Source organism: Octopus bimaculoides, chromosome 22, assembly GCF_046866305.1.
Source record: "Octopus bimaculoides isolate indiv1 chromosome 22, ASM4686630v1, whole genome shotgun sequence".
Lineage (NCBI taxonomy): Eukaryota > Metazoa > Mollusca > Cephalopoda > Octopoda > Octopodidae > Octopus > Octopus bimaculoides.
The window spans coordinates 39,572,279-39,590,331 of NC_142949.1; the positions used below are offsets into that span (position 1 = coordinate 39,572,279).

General features: G+C 37.1%; 2 protein-coding genes across 4 annotated transcripts in view; one reads left to right on the forward strand and one right to left on the reverse strand.

Annotated features, from left to right (window-relative positions):
* The first annotated feature begins 1 nt into the window (after position 1).
* LOC106878711 (aspartate--tRNA ligase, mitochondrial) overlaps positions 2–18,053 on the forward strand; it is a 26,408-nt gene continuing 8,356 nt past the window's right edge. Inside the window, exons 1-11 of one of the 3 annotated variants that reach the window (XM_014928003.3) lie at positions 2–557; positions 6,091–6,263; positions 6,422–6,520; positions 7,477–7,575; positions 8,299–8,422; positions 8,784–8,830; positions 9,583–9,654; positions 10,382–10,486; positions 12,427–12,609; positions 13,261–13,368; positions 13,871–13,936. In XM_014928003.3, coding sequence (XP_014783489.1) covers positions 458–557; positions 6,091–6,263; positions 6,422–6,520; positions 7,477–7,575; positions 8,299–8,422; positions 8,784–8,830; positions 9,583–9,654; positions 10,382–10,486; positions 12,427–12,609; positions 13,261–13,368; positions 13,871–13,936 — 1,176 coding nt within the window. In that variant the 5' untranslated portion in view covers positions 2–457. Of the gene's footprint in view, positions 558–3,283; positions 4,707–5,113; positions 5,232–6,090; positions 6,264–6,421; positions 6,521–7,476; positions 7,576–8,298; positions 8,423–8,783; positions 8,831–9,582; positions 9,655–10,381; positions 10,487–12,426; positions 12,610–13,260; positions 13,369–13,870; positions 13,937–18,053 lie in introns of those variants that run through there. The other 2 variants (XM_014928004.3, XM_089339661.1) reach the window with 2 other exon arrangements.
* LOC128250509 (podocan-like) overlaps positions 13,937–18,053 on the reverse strand; it is a 5,954-nt gene continuing 1,837 nt past the window's right edge. The window contains exon 2 of the mRNA XM_052975657.2: positions 13,937–17,466. Coding sequence (XP_052831617.1) covers positions 14,599–17,451 — 2,853 coding nt within the window. The 5' untranslated portion in view covers positions 17,452–17,466 and the 3' untranslated portion in view covers positions 13,937–14,598. The remainder of the gene's footprint in view (positions 17,467–18,053) is intronic.

Consider the following 18,053-nt stretch of genomic DNA (forward strand, 5'->3'; position numbering starts at 1 on the left):
AGGTTGCATTAAAACAATCCTGAAATTAATGTTGCCGAAACGAAACTTTATCTGTTCCATCGCCAACCAGCTTCTTTTTATCAAGCTGTTTATTATGAATTTGTCATCAGGTTACCGAAAAAATTCTTGATGAAACGAAACTTCATTCGTTCTGTCGCCAACCAAGACTTGGCAGCTTTTTCTGTCATGCAAATACGATTTCAGGTTGCATAAAGAAGCTTAAATTAATCTTGCCGAATCGAAACTTCATATTAACATACTTCTTAACATGAATAATTATGCCGATGACATTATATCTGGAATTAATTATATAACATAAACAATCGATTATTACTTTTTTCCTTGATTATTAATGTTAATACAGAGTTGTTATCAGTGTGAAAAAAAATTAATTTTACTTAGTCTTATAATGTTTTATTTCTAATTTTGTAATATAAAAAGAAGTATTGCAGACACCATGGCGGGACATGTGAAAAGCTCGCTAATTCAAAATATGAAAAAATTAAATTTATTCGATTTTAAGAATGGATTAAACATCATCCGAAGACCTATGCTCCGTGAGTAATGAGATTAATTTATCATCTTCTGTTGGGAATCTTTAAACGAAATTATTTCTGTAAAAAGCAAATGAGAAAGTCATTTTAACCGGCGAATGTTAAATACAAAAAGTACAAGGTTAATTAATTTAAGTTCGTTTGTGAAGTATATTTTATTTCGGTTAATGCTATTATGAAAGTTAATTTATTTCGTGAAAATATTAACTTTTGAATTGTGATCTCATTTTTAATTGTTATTATTAATGTTTTAAAGAGAAATTAGTACATCGCTTCAACAAATGTTTCTATAAACTTCTTTAGTTTAGAAATTTGCCACATTGTAAGTCATTATGGTTGCTCTGTTGTAAATATTAACATATTCCACACACACACACATATTATGTCAATGCTTTAAAATCGTTGCACGAAGTTTTCTGTCGTTGGGGATTTTGGAGATACGATTAAGGGGAAACCACTCTTAGCACCTGCTTCGCAGCAAGGTTAATGTTTTGCACAACTATTTAACCAGGTGCATCAACTTTAGTCCCTGCTTCTCAACGTACTTATGCTTTCCTCAAGGAAATTCTCTGAATGAAACGTCAGAAGTCTGCTCTTCTCCCATTAAAACTTTTTTAATTTTATCACACTATTCAATGCTCATTGTCTCCCCAGCTGTTGTGGATCCGCTTAGGTTATTAAAAATATATTAAAAGAGTGATAATGAGTGACAGTGCTTATCACCTTTCTAGCTGTTTGGAATAACATACGTCATGAAAAATTTTTTTAAAAAAAGCCTTTCTTTTTCGTCTGTCTTTAAAAAGCAGTGTTTGTCACCTCTCTAGCTGTTATGGGGGCCAGGTATGAGGAGTTAGAAAGGAAGGTAGTTATGGAGTAATGGAACAAAAGTATTTAGTTTAGTGTCTGGAAGTTGAGACACTGCAGATATAGTAGAAGAAGAGTTTGTGCACGTTGGGTAGAGACCTTTTTTGTATCATTCGTAAAACAAAGAGAACGTCCATTGGTAGACTTTTGGTGAAGCTTACCCCTCAAGTATACAACTTTTCTAAGAGGCGGTATAGAATAATTATGCTTTAATGCATTAAAAAAATAGTGCGGTTTTTTGGTTTTTTGAAACTAGCCGAGAAATAGAAAATTTGAAAACAACTTAAAAGTGCCATTAAACTCAACGATCGTACTTCGAAGTACTTCGCTGTTTAGAGACAAATTTCACTTGGATAGGGCATCGGTATATTTGTCAAGTGGTGTTCCCAGAAGTTCTGGAATCTGTTCTTGACTGCTCAATTAACAGAAACATTCTGAATCAAGTAACTTTTCCCCTAAACCGAGGAAGACATCCATAAATGGTGTCAACATGTGACAGCTGATTATTGTATACTTGATTCATTCTTGGCCATTGTATGAACTGTGGCAATGACCTCGCTTGAATGTTTTTGTAGTGGCGCGTGTGGCCGCCATTGGCCGCCATCTTGGGAAGTGCCATTGCGCATGTGCAAGGGACTTGCCGTCAGCGGAAGTACCCGAGCACGCATGCGCAATGCAACAGGTGGAGAGAAAGCTATAGCGTCCGATCTCTTTTCGCTCTAGCAGCGGTGGTGACAACACGTATTCACACAACTCGACCCCGACATGTGGTCGAAGCTTCTTTGGTATCCCAGCAGCATGCCTGTTCACCCAGGAATGAAACGGCTCTACACCAACCTAGAATAAACTATGTTCTGTTGTTACCGTTATCCCTCGTGTTGTTGTATTTCTGGATTTAATGATTAATATAAGAACTGGGGAGAGATGGCCAAGCCATCATATCTCATCCAATTCTTATATTTTTTTTTCAAGTGCCAGTAAGGCGATGCTGGTAACGATCACGCTCAAATGGTGCTATTTACGTGCCACCGGCACGGAAGCCAGACAGCTGCTCTGACAATGATCACACCCGGACGGTGCTGTTAACACTCCACTGGCACGGGTGCCAGTCATCGAATTTGGTTCAATTACAATTTCGATTTCACTTGCCCCAACAAGTCTTCGCAAGCTGAGTTTAGTGTCCAACGAAGGAGAGGTTGGCATGGGAGTCGTCGAATTTGGTTCGATTTCAATTTCACTTGGTGTGGCGTCCAACCCATGCCAGCATGGAAAACAGACGCTAAATGATGATGCTTGCTCTATATTCTGCTTTCTGAATGAAATGGTGGGGAATAAGATGAAAAATATGTGGATTGTTCTTTAATGTTTTAGTTTTTATTTGCACAAATAAAGAAATGTGAGCTAAAATATTTTTGTATTTTTTCTCTACTACAAAAATTACCCCCAATTATTGGGGGTATTCATCGGTTTGTGAATTATATTATTTGAAATAACTGCCACAGATGTTTCTATTGGAATGGAAAAACAAAAAAATCCTGTGGAATTCAAAACATTTCTCTTTTGCTATTAATAGGTTACATGCTATGTGTTTGTTTATGTGTGTGTGCTTATGTGCAAGTATTCACATGTGTGTGTGTGTGTGTGTATGAATGCATATCTGCTTGTGTGTGTGTGAGAACATATTTGGATGACTGAATTATAAAAAAATAAACCTTGACATAATTCTCTTTTTGTACACACACACACACAGAGCACGTGTGTGTGTATGGATGTGTTTATATGACTACATGTGTGTAAATAATTGTATGTGTGTATGTAATAATGTTATTCACACAATGGTTGTAATGTTCTGATCATTGTGTACATTTTATAGAGTTCTGTTGCTACCATAACCACCTTGTCTTTCCCGATGTTGGTTGTTCATAGTGTTATTTTATATATATGGAGGCAACCAGATCGAACAGTCTCAAATGTAACTGCCCGAAACTGTAATGACTTAAAAAATAAGGACTGGGATTGATTCAAGGCAGTGCTCCAGCATGGCCACAGTCTAATGACTGAAACAAAGAAAGGGTAACACCTTACCACACTAAACCAAACTACATCTCCTCTTCCTCACATTTCTTCTTTTCATGCATTAAGTTTATGCTTATCGCTCCCAATCCTGTCCTCACTGCCTCTCATTACATGACATATACCACTGATCACCTGTTGATATACACTTGTGATCATATGTCGATATGTATACTTCTGATCATCTTCTCTACCTGCAACCGACCATCTATTGATATATACCTCTGATGATCAGATATTGATTACTCATCGATAACTTACTCTGTTGAGACATCTTCTGACCACGTACCAATGCTCGGCTCTGTTGGACGTGGCTGGCTTAGTGTTGAGAGGGTTTGGGGTCACAACCACAAGAACTCATGCAGTTCTATTCCCAGCAGTACCTTGAGCAAGATCCTTTATTTCACACTGCTTCAGTTCACTGAGAACTACATTAAGAGTATGCGTGTCTGTGGAGTACTCAGTCACTTGCACGTTAATTTCATGAACAGATTGATCCATTGATCGGATCAACTGGAATGCTCGTCGTCATAACTGATGGAGTGCCATCCATACCTGGTTCTGGTCAAATATTAATATTATCATACCTCTGATAACATTAATATTTACCTCTGATTAATTATTGATATATAACTCTGATCACATTAATACACATCTCTGCCTGTCATACCTCTGATCTTCTATTGATGCCTACCATTCCTGTTGATATATACCTATGATCACAGATTGATACTTTCTTCTGATCCTGTTGATACATATTTTGCTAATTACTTATTAATTTCCATCTTCAATCACCTTTTCATACATAACTCTTTTCATGCAAAGCTAAACAATCAAATTCGATTTATTGCAACAGTGCAAAGGATTAGTTATTGATTTTTGTCAAACACCAAACAGTTATGGCGTTGTTCCAATGAACAGTGTCTGGAGTCTGCTAACCTGATTTAGATGCCTTCCCCTATGCTGCTGCTGCTAATGGTGTTGTGAAAAGTGTGAATGTCAGAATTTTCCTTTCAACATATTGTGGAAAAGAAATCTCAATCTTTATGCTTTTAATGATAAATAATGATTTTGGATGATCTAATGAGCAAATCTGTAGATGAGGGATTGCGGAACAAGGGTAAATTATCCTAAATTAAGTACAGATAATGGACGAGGTGTAAAAGACACTTTATCAGGACCTCAGTCAGGTGTATATGATCATGAAATGAAAAGGTTAATTTCTTACTTGACATTTTGTGCTGGTATTTGTGTGTTTATGTGTGTGTTTTTATTTTGTTCTGTTACATAACTCTATTATAACATGTCACATTTACTTAATCGATTACAAAACTAGAGTGTTATGTATCATGTGAAAGGTTATTTTTAAAGTATAGTTTAGTCACCAAAGGTAATATCAAGAAATATGGCTTACAATAATTATAATTCAACTTCCATCACATTTCTTGGTGTTTATATACAAAACAATGAAATGAATTCTAATTTCTAAAAGAAAACTATTTATTATCTTACTCTTAAAATAAAACCAAATTCCCCATAATTTCTGTCATTTACACAAAATCTTGCCTGTTCACTCATCCCTCACCTCATACATTGACTCTCTCTCTCTGTATCTCTCTTTCACTCCCCACCTCTCTATACAATGTAAAGCATGACCAGAGAAATGAATCGACATTCATGCAGCTATTATTATATACAGATATGCATATTGTTATAGAAATGTATCTTAAAGTAAACCTGGTTTGTGTTTCTGTTTGAAAGAATTTTCTTTCTTCTTGGGTCTTTGTTTTAAAGTGTTTTTGTCATGAGGCTAAAAACTGTATTTTGTCTACTATTTCCTGTTCAGTGAAGTGAGGAATTTTCAGACAATAATGATTTATTTTCTGTTCAAAACCATTGAATCTACAACATTTACACTTCATATAAAAAGCGATTAATAAATTGTTGCATAACGATATTTCATAAAATTCCTATTCATAAATTTATATTTAAAAAAAATATTTATTTGATCAATAATAAATATGTCAAAGTTGCTGGATAGAAATAGCACAATTAATAGAAAATTAATAAAAAACATGGAATAAATGATTGAAGAACTCAATTCGGGTGGAAGAAATTTTAGGCATGCGTCTTCTATTATAGTCTCAGGCCAACCAAAGCCTTGTAGGTGGATTTGGTAGAGGGAAACTGAAAGAAGCACATCTTATATGTATGTATGTATATCTATGTGTGTCTGTGTTTGTTCCCTCTCCACACACACCGCCTGACAACCAGGTTTGGTGTGTTTACATCTCCATAACTTAGCAGTTCAGCATAGGAAACCAATAGAATAAGTATCAGGCTTAAAAAAACTCAAAGAATTCTTCAAAGTGGTGCCCCAGCATGGCCACAGTCTATTGACTGAAACAAGTAAAAGAAAAGAAAAGAGTTCATTGGATATCGTAGTCCAGAGTGCAATTATGCCATAGCAAAAGACAGGATGGTCGTGGTTGGAAGGCCTTTAATTATATGTCTGCTCAATGTTGACCAATTTGGTGTTAAGGAACAACAAGATTTTTAAAAAATTCTTAAATGCATTTATTATTTGTTTGTTTCACAGGAATGGTAAGCAGTTACCTCAGATCACGCAGTCATTCATGTGGAGAACTTAGCTTGGATGATGTTGGCAAAGTTGTGGTTCTCTGTGGTTGGCTCCAGTACAAAAGATTGGATCAGTTCCTGTTGCTACGTGACTGGCAAGGAATAACGCAAGTTCTCATCCCAACAGAAAAGGTAAATAGAAAGAAATAGGGAGATATTTAAAAAAGAACATCATCATCATTGTCATCAGAGAACTAAATAATCTGATGCAATAAATTAGTTCAATAAAATTATTGTTATTCCAAATTTAATGGAGTTTTAGAATTCTTTGTTTCTTTTTTCATTGTTAGCAAGACATACTTCATCCTCTCCTCTCAAATTTACCCTTGGAATCGGTGATTCAAGTGCAGGGCACCGTCATAAAACGGCCAGAAGATCAACAAAACGACGTAAGTTGATTGTTTTGTTCTGTTTTGTTTTTGTATTTTTCTGTTTTTCAATAAATGACAATCTCTGAATAGACTTGGTTTATTGGCAAATGAACTCTCATCATCATCATAATGTCCTCTTTCCCATGCTTGCATGGGTCTGAAGGAATTTGTTGAGACAAATTTTCTACTTCAACAATCTACAGACAAAAGCATTTCCTATTGCCAGCCCTCCACTCGTTTGCAGCTGAGAGAGTATTTCTCCATAACCTGACATGTTTGCATGGCTGGATGATAAGAAGCTTGCTTCCCAAGCACATGGTTCTAGGTTCAGTCCCCTGCTGTAAATGTCTTCTGACATAGCCCTGGGTTGACAAAAGCCTTGTGAGTGGATTTGGTAGCTGGAAACTGAAAGAAGCCTGTCGTGTATGTGTGTTTGTGTGTGTATGTGTTTGTTCCCCACCATTGCTTGACAATTAGTGTCGGTGTGCTTATGCCCCTGTCACTTTGCAGTTTGGCAAAAGAGAATTGATAAAATAAGTACTAGGCTTAAAAAAAAAGTGCTGGGGGTTGAGTCATTTGACAAAAAGTTCTTCAAGATGGTACCCCAGCATGGCCACAGCCTAATGACTGAAGCAACTGAAAGGGATGACATGTGTTGCATGGCTGTGATATTCACTTATATCTAACATGCAATGTAAAGACAACGAGGCACACACACACACACACACACACACAGTGGGCCAAAAGTCATGCACACTTTTTGAATGCATCCTGCATATAACATTTATATCTTTAGATTCCAATATGTCATTGATTTATCTTGTATTCAAGTGGCAATCTTTTACACAAAGAAACCAACCATAAAATTGACATTTTTAGTCTTTGAAATTAGAATTGTTTTATATTTAATATTGTTGTTGTTGTTGCTGTTATTTATTTGTTTCTCTTACTTTGTTTCAAATTCTTTATTTCAGAAAATGCAGACTGGAAGTATTGAAGTAAAGCTCTCTGATTTCCATGTGTTAAATTCTTGTCGCACTAAATTACCATTCCAAATGAAGAAATTCCATGAGGTTATCTATTTTTAAGTTTTTATAAACTCCATTTTTAGACAAATTTCCCTGATTCCAATTTTTATGTTCGAACATCAACGGTCACAGACATGGTTCTGTGGTTAAGATGTTTGTTTTTGGATCATACAGTTCTGGGTTTGAGCAAATATCTTCTACCCAAGCATCGAAAGTTAAATTAGGGCCACATGGAAACTACACTGAAACTCATTGAACCAAATTAGGTTTGTTTTTTTGCTAGTTGACTTAATCCGTCACTTGTCTTTTGGATGTCTTAAGGAAAGTCTAGCCTACCGCATGGATTTGGATTATGTAAGTCTTATTCGTCTGTAAAGGTGCTGCTGTTCATTGCATGCCAAAAAAAAAAGCCACCTGACAGATTAGCCAATTTCTAAAAGGAGCCAATTTCTGGCTCAAAGACATATTATTTCCCCCTTTCTCTGTCTTTTTTTTTTTTTTCCTGCTACAACAATGATGTCTACTTGTCAAAGCTGGTTAGTCACATGCCTCTTCTAATTCAGATACTGGCACATGACAGGTTATCTAAAAACCATCAATGATCTGCAAATATCTTAAATTTGAAAGGAATTTTGGAGAAGGTCCAAACCCTGTTTCTAACCAAGTGATGATCTGTATCCCTCCCCCCACTCTCTCTCTCTCTATCCACCTATCATCCTTTCAATGTATGTCTCTCTAAGTCTTTCTCCCTCTCCTCTTTCAAATCAGGTGAAAGAATCACTTCGTATGGAATACAGGTATATAGACCTACGGACTCAAAGAATGCAACACAATCTCCGACTGCGATCGGCAATGACAATGAAAATTAGGGAATTTCTTTGCAATAAACACGGTAAGCTCTTATATTTTTTATAAAGGTTTCTTGTTGACTTGTTAATGCTGTTGTTGCTTAACTCCATATAGGCTCTGGTTGAGCAAAGCACTCCAACCATGCCCATCCTGTCTTTTTTTTCCAGGCAATGTGCTTCTAATATTATATAATCCTGTGTAGTTTTAAACAGTCACCTTTTTTAAAGACTCAAGGATGTGATTAACGACACTCCATTGCTAAGTCATTGTCAATGTTATTAAATTAATTAGTGATCGTATTAAAACACACACACACACGCACACAAACACACACACGCACACACACACACACACACATGATGATGATATATGTTGTTTTAGTTTTTTTTTTCCTTCTTTTGTAGATTTTGTTGATGTAGAGACACCAGTTTTATTTCGAAGGACACCAGGGGTAAGTTGTGTTTGCCTTGTGTCGTTGCTCATCACAAGACATTGATGAGACAATGCTTTGCTTTATTCTGAGGGTTAAAACCACAAGTTGACAAACAATACTAGACAAAGAGTCTTTTACTGACACTAAACAGACAAAGAAGTTTTGAAATAAGTCAGGCAATCACAAAGGAAGTGGTTCTAGTGAAACATTGAATTAATAATCTCTTGCAGAACCTCAGAAAGCAATGCTAACCAGAGCATTTTACATATATTCACATACACGTATCTCACATATGTTCTGGAATCAAAATAGTGAGCTACAAAGCTTCAGTGAGGTCACTGGACCTTTTATTTAAAAGCAACCAGACTCTCTCTCTTTCTCACCTTCTGGATGAAATCATTTGTGGTTTCACCTCGTGTAGGATGGGCTCTGCCAAGTATAAGGTACCCAACACACACACACTGTCACAATAGCACCTCTACAACTTCATCAGAGAGTTAAGAGACCATGGTATATATGTGTATGTGTGAGTGCATATATCTTTTGCTGATGTTTTATGAATGAAGTCTCTTGAAATATTTGTTCTACATCAGGTTATAGTCACCAGAAATGCAGTGAACCAGTGATTAACCTGTTGAAAAACCGTAACTGACTGACCAACCAAACAGCCGACCACAAATGCTCTTGTCTACTAAATATGATACTATAATAAATAAATAAATATTAAATAGATATCAAGTTAATTTTAATGGAATTATTTTCTGTTTCAGGGTGCCAAAGAATTCATTGTTCCCACCCACACCCCAGGGAAGTTCTACAGTCTTCCACAGTCACCACAACAGGTAAAGTATTCTCTTTGTTTATAACAAGGGTTGGCAAAATTCTTCTGTCTTTGATTTATTCAGGGAATCATTGATTACTTATCGACCCCATCATGTAAATTTCTGAAACAAAATTAAGAAGCTTAATTTCTTTGTTCTTTTGTGTTATTATCACTTAATAAGAAATATTTAAAGAAATTTAATCAAAATACTTAACAAACAATAAAGTAAAGAACAATAAAAATTCAGTGTTATTAGATTGATATCGTCTGACTATTTAATGTGAAACATGCGTTTGTTATTGCATTGCTAATTAGCTGGGAATTAGTGGGTTTTAGCCTTAACGCTTTAGTATTTAAACTAGCCATATCTGGCCCAAATATTTTACCTGTTTTATGTTGAAAAGGCCAGATCCAGCCTTTCACACCTATATTTCAATGTCATGCAAAAAATATTCAATCACATCACCAAAATCCCGTTGGTACAAGACAGGGATCTTGCAAAGACGAATTCAAAATGCAAAAAGACCAATTAAATGTTGCTAGGCATCCAGTCTGGCACTTCTACCATTTCAATTATTCTACCCCCATTTGAAGAGGGTGAAGAGGAGGGTAAAGGTAGAGAAGGAAGTGTAGGTGGAGAAGGTTGATTATCTGCTCAACCAGAGCTACCCTTGGTGGGGAGAGGGTGGGAACCACAACAACCACCTCTGCTGACTCAGTCTTCCATTTTTTGGTTTTTGTAACAGTTCAAGCAGTTGCTAATGGCTGGTGGCCTTGACAGGTATTTTCAAATTGCAAAATGTTTCAGAGATGAAGGTGCTAAACCAGATCGTCAACCAGAGTTCACTCAGGTAAGTTTAATCCTTACCATTCATCTTCTATTTTCTACCTTTTACATTGTGTTTTTATTTTTTATCTGCCACAAACAAAAACTAACTCCCTAGTTAAGGCAGGTTAACTAGGAAGTTAGTTTTTGTTTGTGGCAGATGTTCAGGTGCAATAAAAACTGTAAACAAACAGGAAACAACTTCTATCTCATTCCAGAGTGAAAAACTAGAGGTAGTCAATAGCTTCCGCTATCTGGGCGACCAAGTTATTAGTGGGGGTGGGTGCACTGAAAGTGTAGCTGCTAGAATAAGAATAGCCTGGGAAAAGTTTAGAGAGCTCTTACCCCTGCTGGCGACAAAGGGACTCTCACTCAGAGTAAAAGGCAGACTGTATGACGCATGTGTACGAACAGCCATGCTACATGGCAGTGAAACATGGGCTGTAACTGCTGAGGACATACGTAAGCTCGCAAAGGAATGAAGCCAGTATGCTCCGTTGGATGTGTAATGTCAATGTGAATACCCGTCAGAGTGTAAGTATCTTGAGACAAAAGCTGAACATTAGAAGCATCAGTTGTGGTGTGCAAGAGAGACGATTGCGCTGGTATGGACATGTGGTGAGAATGGACGAGGATAGCTGCCTGAAAAAGTGCCACACCCTAACAGTTGAGGGAACCCGTGGAAGAGGTAGGCCCAGGAAGACCTGGGCTGAGGTGGTGAGGCAAGACCTTCGTACATTGGGCCTCACCGAGGCGATGACTACTGACCGAGACCTTTGGAAATGTGCTGTGCGTGAGAAGACCCGGCAAGCCAAGTAAGATCGTTGCCAGTGCCCCTGGACTGGCTCTTGTGCGGGTGGCACATAAGATGCACCATTTTGAGCGTGGCCGTTGCCAGTACCGCCTGACTGGCCTTCGTAGGATTTTCGAGCGAGATCGTTGCCAGTGCCCCTGGACTGGCTTGTGCGGGTGGCACATAAAAGACACCATTTCGAGCGTGGCCGTTGCCAGTATCGCCTGACTGGCCTTCGTGCAGGTGACACGTAAAAGCACCTACTACACTCTCTGAGTGGTTGGCGTTAGGAAGGGCATCCAGCTGTAGAAACTCTGCCAAATTTAGATTGGAGCCTGGTGTTGCCATCTGGTTTCACCAGTCCTCAGTCAAATCGTCCAACCCATGCTAGCATGGAAAGCGGACGTTAAACGATGATGATGATGATTTTTTTTTTTTTTTTTTGTGCAGAGGTAGATTTGGTAAATTGTCAGAGAAATAAAACCACACAAGGCCTCACAATATTTGATGATTTGTCTCGGTGATCCCCACTTGGATAATAAAGTTAAGTTTATCCCTAAGTGGGATAAACACTAAAACAGACCTCACCCCATCCCACCCCATTCCACCTGACCCTGTATGAAGATCGATACTATGTTGGTGAGCTGGCAGGGTTGTTAGCACTCCAGGAAAAATGCTTTCATCTGCCTTTATGTTCTGAGTTCAAATTCTGGCAAGGTTGACTCTGTCTTTCAACCATTCAGCATCAATAAAATGAGCACCAGTTGAGGGGGTCGATGGAATCAACTTACCCCTATGCCCCTCCTGCCCCTGAAATGGCGGGCCCTGTGCCAAAACTTGAAACCATTATTATTAGGAAGGCAGTGAACTGGCAGAATTGTTAGCATGCCAGACAAAATGCTTAGTGGCATTTTGTTTGTCATGACATTCTGAGTTCAAATTCCACTGAGGTCAGCTTTGCCTTTCATCCTTTTGGGGTTGATAAAATAAGTACAGTCAAATACTGGGGTCAATGTAACTTACCCCGCTCCCCCAAAATGGCTGGTCTTGTACCAAAACTTGAAATTAATAGAAAGATCAATAATGAGAAACAAAAGTGTCTGAATAAAAACAAAAAAAAACAAAATGTGACTTTGTTAATTTAATTTTTTCCAATTTCTTATTTAATACAGGTTGATTTAGAAATGTCTTTTGTCGACATGGATGGTATTCTTTCTCTCACAGAAGATATGTTGGCAGCTTCCTGGCCTGATTCCAAACAACATAAACTCTGCACACCTTTTCCTCGTATGCCCCACCACCAAGCCTTGAAATGTTTTGGTTCAGACAAACCTGACACTCGATTCGGTATGGAAGTAAGTTGAAACGTTTTACTATGCGTGTCTGTGTGTCTGTGGTTGTTCCCTACCACCATTTGACAACTGGTGTTGGCGTGTATATGTTCCCATAACTTAGCGGTTCAGCAAAAAAGATTGATACAATAGATTTAGATTTTTCTACGTGATGCATGTAAGCATGGGAAAGAGGATATTAAAACAGTGAAAAATAAGGAAAATCAAAAATAACAAATTTATCATTCTGGTGTGTCTTGGGAGAGTCATTGTGCCAATATTGATAACACACACACTGGTTCAATTCCATTCCTTTATTATTAGTCAATTAGTTAAATATCCATCCACTTAACTAATTGATTGTTTCATTTGTTGGAGTAGAATTGAACGAGTGTGAGTGTTAATTATATTGGCATAATGACTCTCCCTACACACAACAAAATTTGTTTCAATACATGAATCCACATCAAGAATCTTGTAAACCAGATGCAAAAATGAAAAAAATTTTTTACTTTTCACTGATTTTTGGTGTTTAAACTATGATTTAACCCAAACAGATCCTAACATTTTACAATTTAGAATTAGCCAAAATTAAACTTTAGTATGTAAAAAAATAAATATTGTTATCAAATTATATGTTTTTATTTTTGTCTAATTGAATTTTCATTCATCTAGCTGAATGATATTTCTCATATCCTACAAGACAGTGGCATTGATTTTTTAAACACTGTCTTATCAACTCCAGCGGGTTCTGTCCAGACAATTGTCCTAAAGCAAGGAACGGTTAGTATATTTATTTATTTAATTCTTTTATAATCATGTATGCTTCTGTTTTGTTGATTGTTCCCTAACTGAAATATCTGAACCATTTAATATCTAACTGTTAGATACACAAAACGTAAGGCAGTGGCTCTCATGGCTTCTGATCTTAACTGACTGGAAGTGTTATCATGTACATTGTTTTGTCTTGAAATAAAAAGATGGGACTACAGCAAATATTCTGTTCAATACCACAGATTTGCTTGTCAGTTGCTTGACCTTAACCAGTTGAGCATGTCCCTTGGTGGCTGATGATATGTGCATCTCTGATCATGAGCAGAAGTAGTCAGGGTAAAAATAAGAGCATCACAACAAACCACAGCACATACCCAAGGCACACAGAGCTGTGCTCGGTAGTGTAGTGAAAGCACGTGATAAAAATAAGATTACTGAATGATAATAATAATAAGCATTTGTTATCATAATCTGAGTAAAAGACATTTATGTATCCTTTATAATGTTTCAGAAATATTTGACGAGCAAAGATCTTCGGAAAGTGAAAGATTTGGGAAATGAAAACACAACATTGGCAGTGAGTTGTTATTGACAATTTTCTTTATTTGTTGATGGTGGTTTGTACTCTGGTAGTGGTGTTGCTGGCGACGACATTGTGGTAGATAGTACATTGGTGGTGAAGACGTCGTCACTGGAAACTGGCTGGAGCTGTGTTCTGTATGTGGTCAGCGACCAGAGCTGTGAGAGGACTGAAATCACGACGACTGGCGAGTTCAAACAAGCTTATTTATAGACGAACAGGGGACTCCAGAAAACAGGCAGAAAAAACTCTCTCACGTGACCTTATTAGAAGACCACGATTGGACTGTATGCACCCTGGCACGAAACAGAACTGGTGATGATTGCAGCGCAAATGAGAACCAATCAGGGTGGTGGACACAAGGGTCCAAGGCAGCCGAAGGCTAGATGTTAGCCGCTTCGTTATCATTTGTGATTGAATGCCCGAGAGAGAGGTTTCACTACACTATATTAAACCAGTGTTTGGGACATAACTTGACATTAAGATTCTTCAGTAAAATCGTGGCAATCAATTCTAATTGAAATATGAATTTTAAAATATTGATTTATCGTTGACAAAACCAGAAGCAGTTTGAGGCAGGTTGGTATGAAAAAGGTGAACTAAATTCTTTATAATTTTTATTACGGTTAGCATTAAAACCCAGAGCTCTCATTCTTCATCTACAACCATTGTGCTGTTGCACTTCTTCTCATTGGAACATTACGTCTCAAGTGGCTTCTGGCTAAATGTCGGTTATACTGAGGCAAATAGTAAGGATATTGTTGAAGATACTGGTAACCTTGATAAGGTCTATGTACAAGAACAGAGTCACTGATCTTTTTGGAGTATCTGTTTGGCCAAGAGTCTACATAAGTAGGATACCTGGTAGGAAGAGTACTATAGCCAAAATCTGGATATATATGATACATTGATGCTGACGACCTGTTTTGGTTTTGATTCCTCCACTGTGTTAGGCTTCGGTCATCTGGAATTCCATGTGCTCTACGTCCATATTGCCATGAACGTTCATAGTTTTCACCATTATTTCCAGCAAAGCTGTGACGTCGATGGTTGTGAACATTCGAGTTATATTTCGTTCCAGAATATGGATCTGGTGTCATTGCTCGTCGATTGATCTTACTTTGCATATTTTGTCTCATCTGCTGTAATTCTTGACAATTCACATAAATATTCTCTTTGCCATTTTCTTTTTTGACTTGTTCAGCCTCTGTGGGATTCTCTTGTGGCAGCTTGTCTTTTAGCTTTGGTTGTTCCTCTTTGCAAACCGAAGGTGATTTCTTCTTTAAGTTTTCAGTCAATAGGGGATTAATCTGATCCCTTGATTGAACCCAGTCTATTGTATATCGATTTAGCATCTTGAAATTTTTGGCTATCCTTCTTTGTTTACATTTTTCATGGATGTACCTTGCTATCGCCAAAATAGTTATGCTGACCACCACAAAAATAGTAAACGATCCAAATATTATTAGATATAACAAATTTTTGTGGCATTCGAAATTTTCCACTTCAAAATCCCATATGTTGATTCCCTTTCTGGAAGGTGGGTTATTACATGCATAAGCACGTTTAACATGGACATTGTGAAGTTCTGCCGAAGTCTTGCGCAACCAGTCTCTGAGTGGGAGAAGACTACAGTCACACACATAGGGGTTCAATGAAAAATCTATTCGTTCTAGTTTTGCTATGGCTGAAAACATCGCTGGTGAGATTTTTGTTAGGTTATTAAATGTCAAATAGATACTTTTCAAATTTGGGTTTTTTTTCAAACTAGCATTATTCAATACTGTTAAGGCATTTGCTGACAGGTCCAAATGTTTTAACTGAAGTAAAGGATTAAAGACCCTTCCAAAATCTGTATTTGAGCCAAAGTCATTATCAGAGAGAAGGAGAGTTGTCAGATTTTTCAAATGCTTAAAGGTACCTGGTACAATTTCTTTGATTTTATTGTGACCTAAATCCAGGATTTCCAAACTGAACATGTGGTAGAATGCTTGGATGCTAATCTTTTTCAGAGGATTATTTCTTAAGTAAACTTCAGTTGCAAATTCCCAACCATAATGATCAAGTTTTGTTATTTTATTTCCTGATAAATCTATTTTCTTTGGTGTGTATCCCTTAAACGTCTGTTCATGTATCATCGTAATATCATTACAACTATAATTAACCAAATGTATATGTTGCATTCCAGAGAACTGAAATGGCACCATTGATGTTAGTTTATTGTTGCTGGCATCAATAGTCTTCAGTGCCATTGTTCCGACAGGGAACAACAGAGATCTCAGTTTGTTGTGGCTAACGTACAGAGTTTCTAGGCTGGACACCATAGGCAGATTCAACATTTCCAATTTATTGTGGCTAATATCCAAGTAACGCAGACCTTTCCACTCTAAGAGTTCCTCACGGCTTACTGTAAGCAGCTTGTTGTGGTGACCAATGAAATGTTCCATCTTGAAGAAAGTTTTAACATAATCTATGTGCAGTTTGTTTATTTGGTTATAAGAGATATCAAGGTAGCGTAAATTACCAAGTCTAACCAATCCATTTAGAGTTTTCAGTTTGTTTCTGTTGACTTTGAAAATGTGCAGTGTTGACAAATACTGCAAAGAAATTGCTTCTATAGAATCTATTTTATTCCCTGACAAATCAAGTTCTTTGATGGTGATCTGTTGCAAGTCGGCAAATGCAGAGGTGATAGTAGGGTAATTTAGAAAAGACAAATCCAGTTTCTTAAGTGACGAGCTGTTTTGTATGTTTGCCAAGAGCAATGTTAAGTTTTCCCTTAGAATTAATGGATTTCCAGACAGAGAAAGGGAGACTAGATCTGGAAAATTTTCAAAGACTTTTGGATATATGTTTTTGATGTTACAGTATGATAGATTGATATGCCTCCCTATACCTCTATTCCATTGGTCAGAGAAAAGGAAAGTGTCAGGGGCAAAGTAGTGGAATTTGTTTTGAGAATAATCAATGACTTGTAAATTTTTAGTTTGTTGAAATCCCAGCATAAGAGAAGGGCTTGTCAGTATATTGTAACTAATATTGAAAACCTTCAGTTTTCTCAGATATTTCATACAATGGTCTGGTAGTGCTGAAAATTTATTTTTGCTCAAATCAAGATATTCCAGTTTTGTATTCTGCTCAAAAAATGATGGTGCCAATGTGGATACCATATTCTCTTTCAAGATCAAAGTTTTCAAGTTAGGAAGGTGGTGTAAAATTTTACTGCCTAAGAGGTAGATACCATTTTTGGAAAGATCTAGTAATTCCAACTTAGGCATTGGAGGAAAATTTTGGGAAAGTGTGGGGCCAAGGTTAATATTGGTCAGGTGAAGTTCTGTGAGTGTTGAAGTAAAATTCGTCATATTGGTTGGTATTTCTCTGCACCAAGCGACTGTTGGTTTTTGTGTACATTTGCAAATAGCTGGACAGTTTTGTGTTGTGGCTCCAATTAATAACTGGCCTTGTCTTATAGAAAAGACAACAAAGACATAGTAGATATATACCAACTTCATTCTTGATTGAAAAATCTGTAAGAGGGAGAAAAATAAAAACAGAATTATAAGAACAGATATGAAGCATTGATAAAATTTACAGGACTTACAAAGTTTTAATAAAAGACCTGTCCTCCACAGCAGAAGCTCAAGAAGACCCATCACCCACAGCAGAAGTGTCACGTAAAAAGCACTGATGATGGTGCCACATAAAAAGTACCCAGTACCCCGTGTTAAGTGGTTGGCTTTAGGATGGGCATCCAGCTGTAGAAACCAAGCCAAAACAGATTAGGGAACCTCCTGTGGCCCCTGGCCTTACCAGTTCCTGTCAAGCTGTCCAACCCATGCCAGCATGGAAAACAGACGTTAAATGTTGATGATGATGATTTAAAATAAACAGAATAACAACCAAATATGAGAATTTGCAGTCCAGAAAATTTCAATAACTGAAACCATATTGGATTGCACTTTTTAAATTAGGATTATGCTTTTATTATAAAGCCGCAAAAATATCACAAAATGTATTTCTCAAAGTTTCACGTTCCCATTCGTCGGACAGTTTGTTTATATTCTAAACATACTCTCCGACAATCGGGAATGTGAAATTGCATAACAGTTTTATA